This window comes from Aulonocara sp. 'chitande type north' Nkhata Bay, linkage group LG6 (genome assembly GCF_057382095.1).
Source record: "Aulonocara sp. 'chitande type north' Nkhata Bay isolate Kocher_YH1m ecotype deep benthic linkage group LG6, A_spYH_male_GT1.1, whole genome shotgun sequence".
In the NCBI taxonomy this organism is placed as follows: Eukaryota; Metazoa; Chordata; class Actinopteri; order Cichliformes; family Cichlidae; genus Aulonocara; species Aulonocara sp. 'chitande type north' Nkhata Bay.
In genome coordinates, this window is record NC_141349.1 from 34,896,337 (window position 1) to 34,911,275 (window position 14,939).

At 38.4% G+C, this 14,939-nt stretch overlaps 1 protein-coding gene and 1 long non-coding RNA gene across 3 annotated transcripts in view; both read left to right on the forward strand.

The window, feature by feature from the left end:
- Positions 1–1,412: 1,412 nt before the first annotated feature.
- Positions 1,413–4,326, forward strand: LOC147328303 (uncharacterized). Its single transcript, XR_015130061.1, has 6 exons — positions 1,413–1,442; positions 1,644–1,724; positions 2,535–2,591; positions 2,943–3,007; positions 3,572–3,825; positions 3,921–4,326. It is a non-coding gene; the product is annotated as an uncharacterized LOC147328303 (long non-coding RNA).
- Positions 4,327–6,284: 1,958 nt separating this feature from the next.
- pkd1a (polycystic kidney disease 1a) overlaps positions 6,285–14,939 on the forward strand; it is an 85,344-nt gene continuing 76,689 nt past the window's right edge. For both annotated transcript variants that reach the window (XM_086296555.1, XM_086296556.1), the window contains exon 1: positions 6,285–6,807. In XM_086296555.1, the coding sequence (XP_086152681.1) occupies positions 6,536–6,807 (272 nt within the window). In that variant the 5' untranslated portion in view covers positions 6,285–6,535. The remainder of the gene's footprint in view (positions 6,808–14,939) is intronic.

The window sequence follows — 14,939 nt, forward strand, 5'->3', positions numbered from 1 at the left end:
TTATTTTACCTTCACACAGCCCAGACTGGACCAGTCTGGGCCAGACAAACACAAAATACTTCATTTGATACATTTGGACCATCTGCTTCTGTGGGCTGTCTCCTTGAGCCAATATAGTCAACAGAGAGGGCAGATCAAGACCAACTATGTGGGTCCAAGGATTAAAATAGACAATGAATATTGGCATTATATTTTGTACAGAGTTTCTTGATGGCTAATTAGGAATTTGGCAGCCACTGAGGATTTTCTGTTTTCCTTTAGCTTCAGCATGGCATCACTTTTGTGGAAATGTTTGAAAAACTAATTGGCTTTTTGCAGTGTGTTATTTATTCATTTTTTAAAATGCCACATATATCTATGTCTCACTCATTAGAAACTGTAATAATTTATTGCATTCATTTTCTGTCTTGACATCAGATCAAGCTGGCAACACTAGATAACACTAGTTCTAGTTTTCTAGAAAATAACTGAAATCTCTATTTGTAGATGTGTACAAGTTTACAGGAAAACAATGCTTAATTTTCTATTGTATAAAAGGGAGAAACTAAGAAACTGCCAGATAATTTGGAGATATTCATATCTAATAAATACAGGAAAACACTGTCTTTGTTTTGTCTGCTGCCAAGGATAAAATCCAGAAAAACTATTAGCTACAAAAAGATATTTGGAGAGAGATAATAATATGAAATAGAGTAGATCCTAAATTTTTCAGGGATATCAAAAGTCAACAAGCACACCAGCCAATGATGTTCAATACACTCTTCTATAATTAACTCACATTAAATCAATAAAAAAGAAACTCAGATGTTCTAAAGTAATGGCAACAAACTACAGTAAGAAACCGAATCTTCATTACGTATACATCAAAACCATTACATTACTGTTGAGTTCCTATGAGCTTAAAGCAGTCTGGCTTTTCTCCTCTGACCTCTGGCATCAACAAGACCTGGATATTTTGTGTTTATCAGACCTTTCTCTGTAAATCCCTCAAGTTGGTTGTGCTGGAAAATCCCAGTAGATCAGCAGTTTCTGAAATGCTCAGACCAGTCCGTCTGGCACCGGCAACCATGCCACGTTAAACCTCACTTAAATCCCTTTTTTCCCCATTCTGATGCTTACTTTGAACCTCAGCAGGTCATGCATAAATGCACTGAGCTGCTGTGAGATGACTGGGTGATTAGATACTGTGGTTAACAAGTTAAACACGTGTACCTAACAAAGTGGCTGGTAAATGTGTAATAAGATATGCAGAACCGCTTAACTTATTACATTTAACCAAGGTTTATCAGCTTCAACATAATACCAATCTCTGGGTTTTATTCTTTTTGTATTTTTATTTTGTGTTTGTTTCTTATGTTCATTAACTAAAACATTATAAAAAATCTTTATTTTGTTTGTTTTATTTTTTCCCAGGAAGTGCCTTGGTGGATCAGAAATTTCAGGTGGGGGGTTTCCTTGTTGCTTTGAAATACTATTTTCAAGAAAGCCGTGAATCCCTCTGAGACTTTAACTGCAAACATATTTCATCAAGTTGAATTTGACATTGAAAGACTTGTTCTTTGTGTTCTAGCCCTGTACTCTTGTTTCTCTTTGTTTCAAAATTGTCTGAAAAGCTTTTTTTTTTTATATTGCTCTCGTTCCAGCAAAGCCTAGCTTGAGCTATGCCTGGGGATCAACAGCCTATAGCCATGGCCTCAAGATAAAAATGATTCTCTGATGAGGAGGTATCTAAAGCACTTTTAAACATCTGTCAGCAAAAAATAAGAAATAACAGTTCTAAGGTTAAATGTTCAACTCCACAGGACACAAACTGGTTTAAAATTATGATCTAAAATTTTTGGATATTGTGAAAATATTTGTTTTAAATGCAAGCTTTTATTACCAACTTCTTTGTAATGTTTTTAGAATAGAATAGCTCTTTATTTTCAATGCACATGTACAACATGTGCACTGTGAGGATATGAGTCAGACATTTTACTATTTCATGAAAAACAACTCATTTTGAATTTGATGGCAGAAAGACGTCTCAAAAGTTGGGATGTGTGCAACCAAAGACTGGAAATGTAAGTGGTGCCAGAAAGAAACAGCTCAAGGAACGTTTCGCATCTAATTTGGTTAATAAGCAACAGGTCAGTATCATGGTTCGATATAAAAAGACCATCTTAGAGAGGCAGAGTTTATCAGAGGTAAAGATGGGCAGAGGTTTGTCAACCTGCAAATTAATTGTGTCTATACACATCATTGTGGAATGACTTCAGAAGAATGTTCTCTGCCTTACAAGGGAAGACACGGGCACGATTCTGTCATACAAATCAATCCACGGGCTCGGGGACACTCCCAAAAATAACTGTCTGTAAACTCAGTTCACTGTGCCATCCTCAAATATAAAAAGAAGCCATATGTGAACATGACCCAGGAAGTCTGCCATCTTCTCTTGGCCAAAGATTATTGGACTGAGACAATGTGGAAAACTGTTCTGTGGGCAGTCAAATCAAAATTTGAAATTCTTTCTGGATGTTGCTTTTCCTAAACAGGAGAGGGATCCTCTGCCTTGTTCAACGGACCGAATTCAAAGGCCTACATCTCAGATGGTATGAGGGTGCATTAGTCCCTATAGAAATGGATCATTAATGATCAAAAGTATATACAGGATCAAAGCAGCATATGCTCATAAGCAGATTATGTCCTTTTTCAGAGAAGGCCTTTCAGATAAAAAATGCTACACCTGGTTTAGTAGCAGAGAAGTCTGGATGCTGAACTGGTCTGCATATAGATCACAAATTTCATCAACTGGATAAAATATGAGTTTAGAAAATCTGCACATCATTTTACACTGAGTCCCAACTTTTTGCACCTTTTTGGGTCGTACATACTCTGAAAAGTCACTACTCAGGTTTAGAAGTCAGCATCACATCACCCCATTCCTGATCTCTTTCCACCAGCTCCATGTCTTTGATTTTGAGATTCTGCTAATCACCTTCAAGGAATGCTTGGATCTGGCTTCAAGGTAAATAGCAAAAGCTGTTGACCACCACCCTTAAATCCTCAGGCTTGACTCCAGAGGAGATAAGGCTCTCAGAATCAGTGAATTCCTTCCAAAATCACTTCTGAAATCATTTTTTTTATGTGATGCAGAGCATTTATTGCTTTTGTCCTCTTGTTTATTCTTACTGTACTGTTATTATCGCTTCTATTCTTTTCAGTATTTCTTATTTACCAATTTGTGCTTTGTTTTGTACATTCCTTTTTCTTTTTTAAAAACGCTGTCTCAACTTTCCCTTATCTTGTGTTCTTTGGCTTTAATATTTGGCTTTTTGTTTGAATTTACCTTCTGATTGTTCTCCTTCGTACTTATCTGCCAAAGTGCATTGCAAACTATGTTTTGAAAGGTGTATGTATAGATTTGTACACAACTCTTTATTTTTTAACTTCCCCTAAAATATTGAGTGCAGACTGTCTTTCAGTCACGCATATTTTTGTCTCTCAAATATAAGCTCTACAGTGAAGAACTGCCAAAGACTCATGAGAATAAGAAAGTATGCAAGTTATTGTGGGGCTCTTCTTTGTACAGAGCACCAGATGCCTGCAGGAAGGATGTGTGCGCTCTGGCCAAATCAAATACCCGAGAAACACTTCTAACACGTGCCATGCACTGCTTCAGGAAATACTGCAGGGACGAAAAATATGAAAAATAGAAAGTGATACATTTGTCATTTGACAATGGAATACCAGCAGAGCAGATTCATTCTTAAACTTCAGCAAGATGATAAATTTCAATCTCTGTGAGTGAAGAAGGCTTTGCAACAGTCATATCTCTACCTCAAGGTGAAAGAATACTCAGTGACTGCTTCATAGTTAACACTTTTCATCTGAACAAAATTGCTTATTTCATCATGTAATTTTTCCTTTTATCTTTTCAGCAACTGTTTGTATGCCCGCCTTCATCACAAGAACCATGAATATGTCTTCATTTCGCTCCTTCTTGACTCATAATAACAAAAAAGTCACGCTGTTTTAAGCTGTTTATTATTTATGATTTCAGCTTACGGGTTTTTTATGGCTCAAGTTCAATTACTGGCTGTTATCTCGACTTTGTTTTCAAAAAAGTACAATGTCATAAAGACAGAATTTAAATTGGAAATTGTTTAAATTGCTTACGTGTAATAAAATAACAGTACAAATGCAACAGATGTTTAAACTGAATGATTTGAATATTTGTATTAAAAAATGTCAACCTCACTTTGAAGCTGATACCAGCAACGTGTTTCCTGGGAGATGGGCACGTTTACCAGTGTTTTACATCATCTGTTCTTTTAATAAGACGAGGTTGCGGTGTAGTGTAAGCAAGTGTTTTCCCATTTTTGTTCTATATAGGACTAATCTTCTTTTCAAAAAGCAGCAAATTTTCTCAATGTGCCCTGAACCTAGCCCTAGTAGATCGACTGTAATTTTGCACAGTGTTTCTGAAATAAATAAGGCTGTCATTGAAAAAAATGCCATCTGCATATCATGTTATGTTGCTTCTGAGCCTGCCTTATTTGGCAATAATCAGGCCTCCACATGCCAGGTGCATGGGGTGAACTTACAGCAATTAAATAAATAATAGGACAATTTCTCAGTCCTTCACATATATATCGCAGGCCCACAGCAGCTTTCAGAAACATTTCTGAGCTGATATATTGATTGTGCCTGTTTATGAGTGTAAGGTGATTCAGTATTTCTTTAGGGCCTTGTCCTTTGCATGCACTTTTGTTCTGATACTTTTGATCTGTCAATGATATCATCTACTACAGGTGATGAAAACAGTTTTCAGCTTGTCCATGTCTTTCACAGAGTGTAAACTGCGTCCGTGTTTACTTCTGACAGACTCTCTAGAACAGGACTGGACTGGGACAAAAAAATTGGCCCAGGTATTTGAAGTAGAGACCGGCCCACCAGGTATTACAGGAAAAATCATAAAGCATTTGAATGAAAACAAACGCTGTTCTGACAGTGATGTACACTGTCTTGTTGGTATATATGTATGATTTCTATACAGTTTGCATCAGATGACCACTTAAGGACATCTCATGGTTTCATCTTCACGTTTCCCCCTCACCAGATATCCAAAACGATAACATGACCAGCAGCTTTACGGCTGTGGCTCCAGCAAACATCAGCTGATACTACAAAAGTAATATCAAATTAATTCTAACAACAGCTTATCAAGCTTAAACGTGCTGCTGTTGTTTAGCGCGACATCCGCTGGTTTCCTCTTTCTGGGCGATAAACAAACAAGAGAGACGGGGCGAGACAGAAATCCCGATCAGCTGATCATTGATCAGTTTCATGATTGAAGTAGCAACAGGGGAGAGAAGAAGAGGCAGCTGTGCAGCGTAAAGACGCAGAATAAGTCCAGCTTTGTGTCTTTTTTCATTCTAGCTGAAGTAGGGGACAAATCGTTTCCTTTTCACCTACGAGTGTTTTGTAAGCCCAGAGTCGATCACGACCAATTGGCCAATCCACCACCTTTCATTGTTTATACCGTTACAAAAACAAACATCAAAACGAAAAATCACTATGGCCGATGGCCAGTCCAGCTCTGCTCTAGAAGGTTCTTTTTTAAATGCCCACAAAGAAGGTGGTACTGACTTTTCATTTCTTTCTTTCTTTATTCATTAATTTACCTCTGTCTCAAATGTTTTCAAATGTCTTGCTTGCGTCAAATTTAAAATGACCATATATTCTCCCCCCCAAAACCGATAACAGAATCAATAACATTTCCTACTCTCAGCGTTTCCTATGCTTTCTTTCTACTAATTGTAACCAAATGTAGGTTTTAAAGTGGCTGCATTCTGCTTTACCTTTTGCACAGCATCTCAACTTTTTTGAATGTAGGATTGATCGAAGCTGTGTTGCCAGTTGGGCAAGTGAAGAAGCAGTCGACTTTTTACTTTATCAGGAAAAACAAAAAGAGAATACCCATGAATCTTTTACCCAGGCCCTCTAACAAGGAGTAACCCTCATCAGAGAAAACTTACCAGAAATCTGAGGCCTGGTTACATGTGTTTATTTCAATCGATTATTTTGGCAACTTGAAAAAAACTATATATGCAATTTCTAGCTGTTTTATTCAGTAACTTTCACTTTAAATGTTTACCCTTTTTTTTAAGTGGTAATCAGTCTAACATTGTATTCATTCAACTGAGAAGGAAAAGTAGGCTATTCGCCAGGTCACAGTGGCGGCTCGTGGAACTGCATGATATGGAAAAAGGGGGAGGGAGGAAGTTCTCCAAAACTTTTTTTCTCCTCAAAGGATTCTGGAAAAGCTCCGTTACATTTTCAGGGGAAGGGGATACGAGGAGAAGAAAAACAACGCTGGGAAAACAAAGACAGATAACGGTGTGAAAAAGTTAATGACTTCTTCTGTTTTTGTCTCCTTATATGAAAGCCGTGGAAAAAGGACGCGCGTGTTTTTGCTTTTGTTCCGAGCATTTTGTTCCTTCCCAGACTGTGAGGACTTACACCATCAGAGGCAATGAGATGTGAGTGAGCTATGCCTTGTGGAAATGGACAGACTTTATCCAAGCGAAAACATGGCGTCTGCCTCCCGAGGTTTAGTTTCTTTTCCAGTCTGCTTGTGGCGCTCTGCTGCTTGGAAGTATGGGGCTCCGCGGCGCAGGCGGACGGCGGCAAGAGTTGCAGTCCCTGTCCCGTTAACTGCAGCTGTCCACTTGGGCCCCAGCAGTCCTGCGTCGTCAACTGCTCCAGCATCGGGTTGGAAAGGGCCCCTGCGGCGGAAGAGATCCCGCTGGCCACCAATGTGTTGTAAGTAAAGAAACCAAAACAAGCTGCACAGGATATGAATGCACAGTGGAGAGTTTTTCACCCAGTTTGACCAAACTTATCACCCCGGAAAACAAGCGTAACACACGTAAAAGTTTAATTCATCTGGGGTTCTTGTCTATCAGCCCGCTTGTTACATCCCCATATGCGTGTACCCCATTATTCCTAACAGCTAATATGACATGAGTTTTTGATTTATTGTTTATGCTGCTGTTCTGTGGTAATTAAAGGGGTCAAATGTTTAATCAATTAGATCAGCTGATTGGAAAATAGTCAGACTTAATCGTTGTGAATCAAACGAGCAAAAAAACTTTTAAAATGTGAGCGTTTGTGTCTCTTCTGCTTATTAAACTCAGTGGAAATGTGTCATTCCTTTGTTTTGGGCTGTTGGTGGAAAAAATCCTGTTAACTAACTACTTTTGGCTTTAAGTTTCTGTTGTTTGTTTGTTTTCCCCCTTGGTACGTCATGAAAATATTTATGGTATTAGCATTTAATTATCCAAGTAATCGATACAGTAATTAGCAGATTAAACATGAATAAATTGTGGCGTCCTGAACGTATAAGTGCGCTGACAGATGTGGAGATTTGATTAAGTTGGCTTTGATGGTCTTCAGGGTGCACCAGTGTAGTAAAAACACAAACAAAGCCAAAACTGATTGGAAAATAAATACTATGTGGAGGCAATCAGACAATAATGAGAATAATAATAATAATAATTAATACAATTTTTGTTTACTTTTTATGTCAAAAGAAGGACTGACTGCTGGTGACTGTGCGTGCGTGCTTTTGCGTGCGCGCATCTTCCCCCCCGTTTGTTGGTATTAATAAGTTGGTGACCAGAAACCAAAGGTGGAGCAGATCAGACTTGAGCCTCTGGTGTAGCTGCAGCAGAACATTCTGTTCTGTGCGATGGAAGCCATATGTTATTCATTATTTATTTTTACTGAAACTACCTTTCTTTACAGTATTTAACTTAAGACTTTACTATAAATACCAGGCACATAATCAGTGCACTCTGTGTTGGCCAGGTCTTGCTTTAGGACACAAAATGAGCGCTATAATTTTGTTTACACAGAGTTTTATAAGTAAATAAAACTCTGGAGGTACACTGGTTGTATTTGTTGTATAGAGGGCTTCTACTTTCAGTTGGATCCCCTATTATCACCTGACCTTTAGTGGTAATGTTTGCATAAAAGAAGAAAAGTGGCTTGTTTAGAGACAGATAAATTAGAGACAGACTCTGCTGCACTGTCTGTCTGTGATTTATCTGAATGTTAATGTCTCATGTTGGAATTTGTTGGAGTGTTAATTGCATCAAAGTAGATGAACCTCCTTAACCCTACTGTACCAGCGGAAGTCATACGTAAAGGCGGCTGGCTGTGAACTTAACTGTCCTTACTAATTTAGCTACTTGTGTCCTACTCAATAGGCAGACACATGTGGTTGATAGCAAATATTTTACTCAAAGTTAAATCTGATTTCACAGAAGGCTGAGACATTCAGCTGGAGAACTTGGTAGTGTTCATTTAATAATGCTGCAGGCTGAACTTTAAAGAATAATAAAGGTCATTTACTTGCAGCGATTTCTGAATAATGGCCTTTGGTCTGTCTGAGGCAGAGAGATGACAGTTCAGGTCTGGATTGTTAGCTCTCTTAAAATCATCTTTGTCCTTTTAACATCTTTTAGTAGATGCAGAGAAGAGTCAGTAAGGCTACTGTGAATCTCTACAGCATGCAGAGCAGGTCTTACAGGTCTTTTTTTATATTAGAAATAGCTTTTCTATTTAAGAGACTATTACCAGACTTAAAAATGTAGCCTTGGAGCAAATAACCACCACAAAAATGAATAGGCAGTGAATGATTTGTCTGTCTTAAAGTGGTGTCAGGCTAGTTTATTGTCACTGTTGTATGTGAATTTGATACCTTGGAGGAGCCGACTACAGATTTGAGCTTGAATAGATGTGAACTCAGCGCTCACAGTAAATGACTGTCCTTTAGTCATCCACAAGGAGCGATGCTGTAAATGATTAGTAGATAACGGAGCAAGCGTGTTTTTATTTATTTTACTCTTTAGTAATATTGTCCTTAGTCCTCTTTGCATATATGTGCATCCACTTTTCTATCGGTGCACATTTATTAGCATTATTTAGCTGTGGGAAAACTGGATAGGACCCAGTGTAATGCTGTAGTGTCTCACCATGAAATTTAATTTAACTGTGGCTGGCTTTAGAGAGCATTCACAACTTCTCTGCTTTGTGAGAGAGAGATGCAGGAAAAGTCTCTGTGATCAAGCTATAGGCGTAGGGATGCTACCCTGAACACATGCTGTAGGTCTAAATGGATTTTGTGCCTTTTCCCTGTTTAATTTCTACTTTTCTTTCAGTAAAAATACCACATTTCCATTTGAAGAAATTGCTAGGAAAGAGCTTTTTTTTGCCACCAATTCTTTTCTCCTTGCCTTCTCCAGTCCTTTCTAATGTGTCACATTACTGCAAAATAACTGAAGCAAAAATACGTCAGCCACACCGAGACTTTAATAAAACTCATTTCACATCCATTAAACACCAGCTCCTCTCCATTCTGTCTATGCCCCTATCTGGCCCCAAATCTAAATGTTCTAGACACACCCTTGGTGGAAAAAAAAAATCCAGTGGCTGTGAAATATTTTAACATACTGCAGAGTGCAGTTGGAGAAAAGCATTCCTGTTACACATCAGTCCATCTGCTCCAACCCACACACATAATAAAATCTCTTAACACTTCATACGGAGAGTTTTGCAGTTCTGGGACATACTTGTAAAATGAAACTAAGGTTTTTTTAAGTGCCGTTGTTTTGTTTGAATATTCTTGGGACGCACATCATCACATTGCTGTACGAGTCCCGGGACATAAGGCAGAGAAAGTGAACTGGAAATGTTTTCAGTACTGTAAGTTTTTGTGTGTGTGTGTTGTTTCTGTAAATAGCTTGATCAGGCAGTAATATAAACTTGCCTTTATTAAAAAACAAAAAAACAACACACGAGAAGACTAACGTTTGGCTCTTTTGACCATACACTGTGTGGGTATGCAATACTTTTTGACATCGTTAGGTCGTACTTGCACTCCAGTAAGCACAAAATACTTTCCGTTAACTTTTATTGCAGCTGAAACTGAAAAGCAATGCTGTGCACTGATGTTTGTAGCTATAGCTGTAGGCTCCACGCACTGGCATTGTCATTGAAGAACGGTACCACAGCGCACCAAACAAAGAACGTAGTTATTATTCGGGCCATGTAACATGTAAAGTAGCTCTTCAGTTCTTCAGCATCGTTACAGACTGTGTTTTAGGCAGTAGCATACTTTGTTTGAAATTTAAACACACTTGTGGTCATGCATACCTTCTCCTATCTATTCTGCCAAGGAGGATTTTGTGGTGTTGCCATGACAGCAAGATGCACATACACATACAGCCCCACTGTAGGCAGGCCGATATGTTTTTAAACTACTTTATTTTCTGGTTGTGTTGGCTGTGTATGGGTCTTGGGGCTTCGAGACAGCTTTCGAACAGGTGAGACTGTAAAATCAAAAATTCTCTCACTGTCTCCTGCATTGCCTTTCCGCCCTCATCTCCAGATCCAAAGGTGGTTATCGGTCTTACAACCACCTGCATGCGCGCGCGCGCACACACACACACACACACACTGAGTGACTTTAATAAAGTGGGAAAGATTGAATGTACTGACCATATGCAGGAGAGATTTTGTTGTGTTACCATGGCAAAAGTAACTGATGACATCACTAACAGAAGTGCAGACATTCCAGGCAGTTATAAATAAGAGAATGAGGAAAGAACCAGGGAGAGAAGAAGAGCCAGCTCCCATCCTTCCTTTCACTGTGTATGCCTGCCCATGCCTTTAGCTAAAAAAAAAAATCCTCAGAATAAAGGTTGCTTAACTCAAAGCAATGTATGATGGGTGCCAAATCCTTAACGGTTCTTAAATTGGCGAATGAAATTATCAGCGCTCGTAATTAACGATACCTTGCTTTTAATGTTTCATAGCAGCAGAAAGAAAGAAGTGTGTAGCTTGTCTCAGCCTTCATGCACTCAGTACTTTTCTACCAGGGGTGCCAGAAATGTCTTGGTTTATTATTAACTTAGTGGAGTGGCGGCAGGCTGGAGAAGAAAGTCATGCATCTGAATGTTGATGTTTTAGCAGTGAAGATTGCTTAGGGTGTTTTCTCAATTGTAAGTTTGCAATGTGCTCAGGTATGTTATATCGCTATGCACAGATTTATTTTATAATATGGTAATCTAACCCTAGGTCTGTTTGGAAGAGGTGGACTTATACTCCCCATCAGAAATGAAAGCTTGTTGTGAACAAAACATAATTTAACATAGATGGTAGCAAGAAGCCTTTTTTGACTCCTCAAAAATATCCTTGTCGATCTTTTATCTCACATCTGAATAACATGAGTTTTGCAAATGGAAAAGATTGTGTGGAGAGTCATATGTGCACACAAAACAAAACAGCATTAGGAAAGTCTGCATAGTAAAAGTAGCTGTAAAAACTGTATCAACATTGTGAATAGGCTAGCATTTTTATGTACCTTTTCTAGACTTATTGACCTCTCAAAGTGCTTTTACAGTACATACTTACTAGGGCTGGGCGATATGACCCAAAATTCATATCTCGATATTTTTTAGCTGGATGGCGATATAAGATATATCTCGATATATTTTTTTAAAGCCATAAAGTAAGAACAAGAAGAGAGTTCTTAGTCAAAGCTGTGTCCCAGATGTCACACAGGCACTTTTATTAACATAGAGCAGATGTACATAAAATTTACTCAAAAATAAATTATGAGCATTTATTAAATAATAATGCTCCATAAATAAAAGAAAACAATGTTGTTTTTGTGCATAACAAAAAGCTCACAATTGTGCAGTCAAAATGTAAACTAAAAGACGCTGAGCATAGTAACAAAGACAGATTTCACAGCTGCTCTGTTCCCAACTTGTACTGCGTGACCGACAGCCTGGAGTTTGAAATCCGCTTCGCAACCACGTCTCTTAACAGGTGCCATTTATGGTCCTTATACACAGTAGGGTAATATTACGTTGAAGCACAGTACGTATCACTCCGCGAGGCTCAGCCGTAATGCTCCGACAATCCATCAAGCGGTGCAGCTCCGTAGCTTACCAAAGTCGTACTAAAACATTTTTTGACAGATTGCTGAGCGCCGTGTACCACATAAAATCGGTTCGCGGCCATCAAGCACAACCAGAATTCATACATAAGGCGCGCTGTCAACTTTTGAGAAAATGAAAGGATTTTAGTCCGTGCAGCACCTCTGGGCTGCATGGCGTTAGCGTGGTTAGCTCGTTAGCGTGGTTAGCTAGCTAACACATTGACGCCGTCCAGCCCCACGCACGGGGCGATGCGCAGTAACTCGTTAACGGAGATTTGCCGTGTCCATCTTGTCGCTTCCTGCAGGTGAAGCGATGGGGGAGGAGGGGTGTTGTGTTCAGTGAAAGAGAGGCGAGGCCGAGTAACGTTGCGTAAAGACGAAAGTGGACGAAAGAGAGGCAAACCTGCGGCTCCACAAGTATAATTATAACGTAACATAGACTATATCGATATAAAAGATATTGTCAGATCTTATATCTCGTATAAAAATATATCGATATTTTTTAAAAACTCGATATATCGCCCAGCTCTAATACTTACCCACCCACACACATGCACACTGTATTGCATCAGGGACAATTGAAGTTCCTTTTACTCCAAGGACACTTTGACATGCAGGATTGAAGAGCTCAAGATCAAACCACTAAACTTTTGATTATTAAACGACCCGCTCTTCTCCTAAGGCGACATTTTACTCCATACGACTTCAGTTCAAGTCACCTCAATTGATGATCAATGAAGCACCAATTCCCAGGAGCAGTCACCTCAAGGCGCTTTATATCGCAAAGTAAATACAATAATACAAATGTCCTGTGGATGATAATGAAAGTGTACTTGAGGAGGGAATGTTACTGCACGGACTGATTGCAACTAATCAAGAAGCACCTTAAAATGTTAGTTTGTAGTACTGCAGGCCTTTTTTCTCTCACAAGTTCCCACCAAAATACACTGCTCTGTCATACTCAAAGGCTTATTTATACACATGTGGGCATCGTTCACATAGTTGACTGCAATTTATCCAGCAAAACGTCGGCCAGATGTGTTGTGTTCACAGAGGAAAAAAAGCCTGAAAAAGAATGCACACATGCAGACTAGGAAGTAACAGCGTAACACAAAGAACACAATACAGTTTTTACTTAATAGTCACAATTTTCTTCTTTTGAGAAGACATAAGTTCTTAATTTTTAAATACTTTTCGGTTATAAATAAATTCTATATTCCAATACACTACTCATAAATCAAGTTAATTGAGATAACTATTTTAACAGCAGTCTCACACCACAAACTGTTTCCTGAAAGAGTTCATTTTAATCTTCAAAATCCCTCTAAACAAGTAAATGAGATGTTCCGTCACATCAGTCACACCGATCATGGTTGTTAATATGCAGAGAGGGGTTGATAGAAATAACTATGCTTAAAAAAAAAAAGGAAAAAAAATGGCACTAGTGTTCTTTAAAGTTATACTGCACTCAGGATTTACAGTGTTCCCAAGAAATATTTAAATACTAAAAAGCATTAAAGATGGTGGTGTTTATCGTAAAGAAACAATAGCAATAAGATTCTAGAAAAATACATTTGTTGGTTTTAAATTAGTAAAAAACAGAACAGATGTACAGTTAAAAATGGGCAAGAGAGAAAGTTCTTGTAAACACACTTGTGGCTTAATATGTAGTTTGTTATTAAATTGGACATCATCTGGGCATGGAATAATTTCTGCAATAGCTGTGGTAAAGCTTTCCTTTTCCCAAGCCTTCAGTGTATTCATGTAACCGTATCTGTGATCCTTCACAAGGATCAAAATGATTATTTCATTATCTTCTTAAGAGAATATTGTTTCAGTAGGTTGCTGGCATGCTTGGATCTTTATCCATTACACTTTATCCTTCTGTTAAAATTTTTTGGGGTGATTTCTTTAAGTTGCATCCAGAATTGTGATTGCATCAGTGCATCCTTGCTCACCTATAAATTAAGAAAAGAAAAAATAGCCAGAGTTTGATGTTCATACCTCTAGTCTTCCTGGAGTTCTCACACTTGCATTCTTCACACAAACTTCTATCACACTTATCTAGACTTGAATGCACTCGGGTCATAATGACTCACTCTGAAGCTGCTTTTTTTCCTTGCTACCAATTTTTCATCTTATTCATCGTTTCTGTCACATTACTCCCTCTCTGCACGTACAGCACACTCAGTGATTCTGTTTTGAATGGTAACTTAGTTGAATCTGGTAATTCCTATTTCCCAGAGTGATACGTGCTGCTGTGTCTCAAATCCAGTCTGCCTGGGTCTTCTTCTGCACCTTATTTTCACAGCCCTCCTGTTTTTTTTGTTGTTTTTTTTAAAGTGCCGCACTTATTATTATTATTATTTTTTTTGCCAATCTAACAAATAGTGCAGAGAAAAAGCTGTATGTGTGACCTTTTCTCTAAGGTCCTTTCATTTGGTTTTGCACTTTTGCAGTTGCTTCTAAATAGTGGAGTGGTGTTAGTAAATTACCTTCAATCTCACACCGGTGCCCTTAGCAGAGTGAGCACAGGTATAATTTGTACAGTTGTCTTATTTGGTTTGACTAGTTTATCAGAACTTGTCAAAGTATGCTTTTTGTAACCATTTAGGAGCATCCATAGTTTCTCAGACCTCAGTCACACAGGAGGAGGAGGAAAACGGTTTCTCCCCAATTGGTTGATGAGTAGTTATGAAGGTTGCTGCCTGTTGCTTGGTGACAAAAGTTGCAAAGTGGGTGCTGTACCAGAAATCTTTGTTATTGCTTTGGTCACTAGCAGATTGCTGCAGTTGCCCTTAGTTTACAGGGAGCATGTCAGCCTATCTGCAAAAACTCCTAAATAGTAAAACTTAAAGCTGAAAACAGTAAAATTTGTGCCTTTTGAAAAACTATAATTCAAAAGGCACAGCTTTTATTTTGAAGGCAAACATTTTGTGTTTAT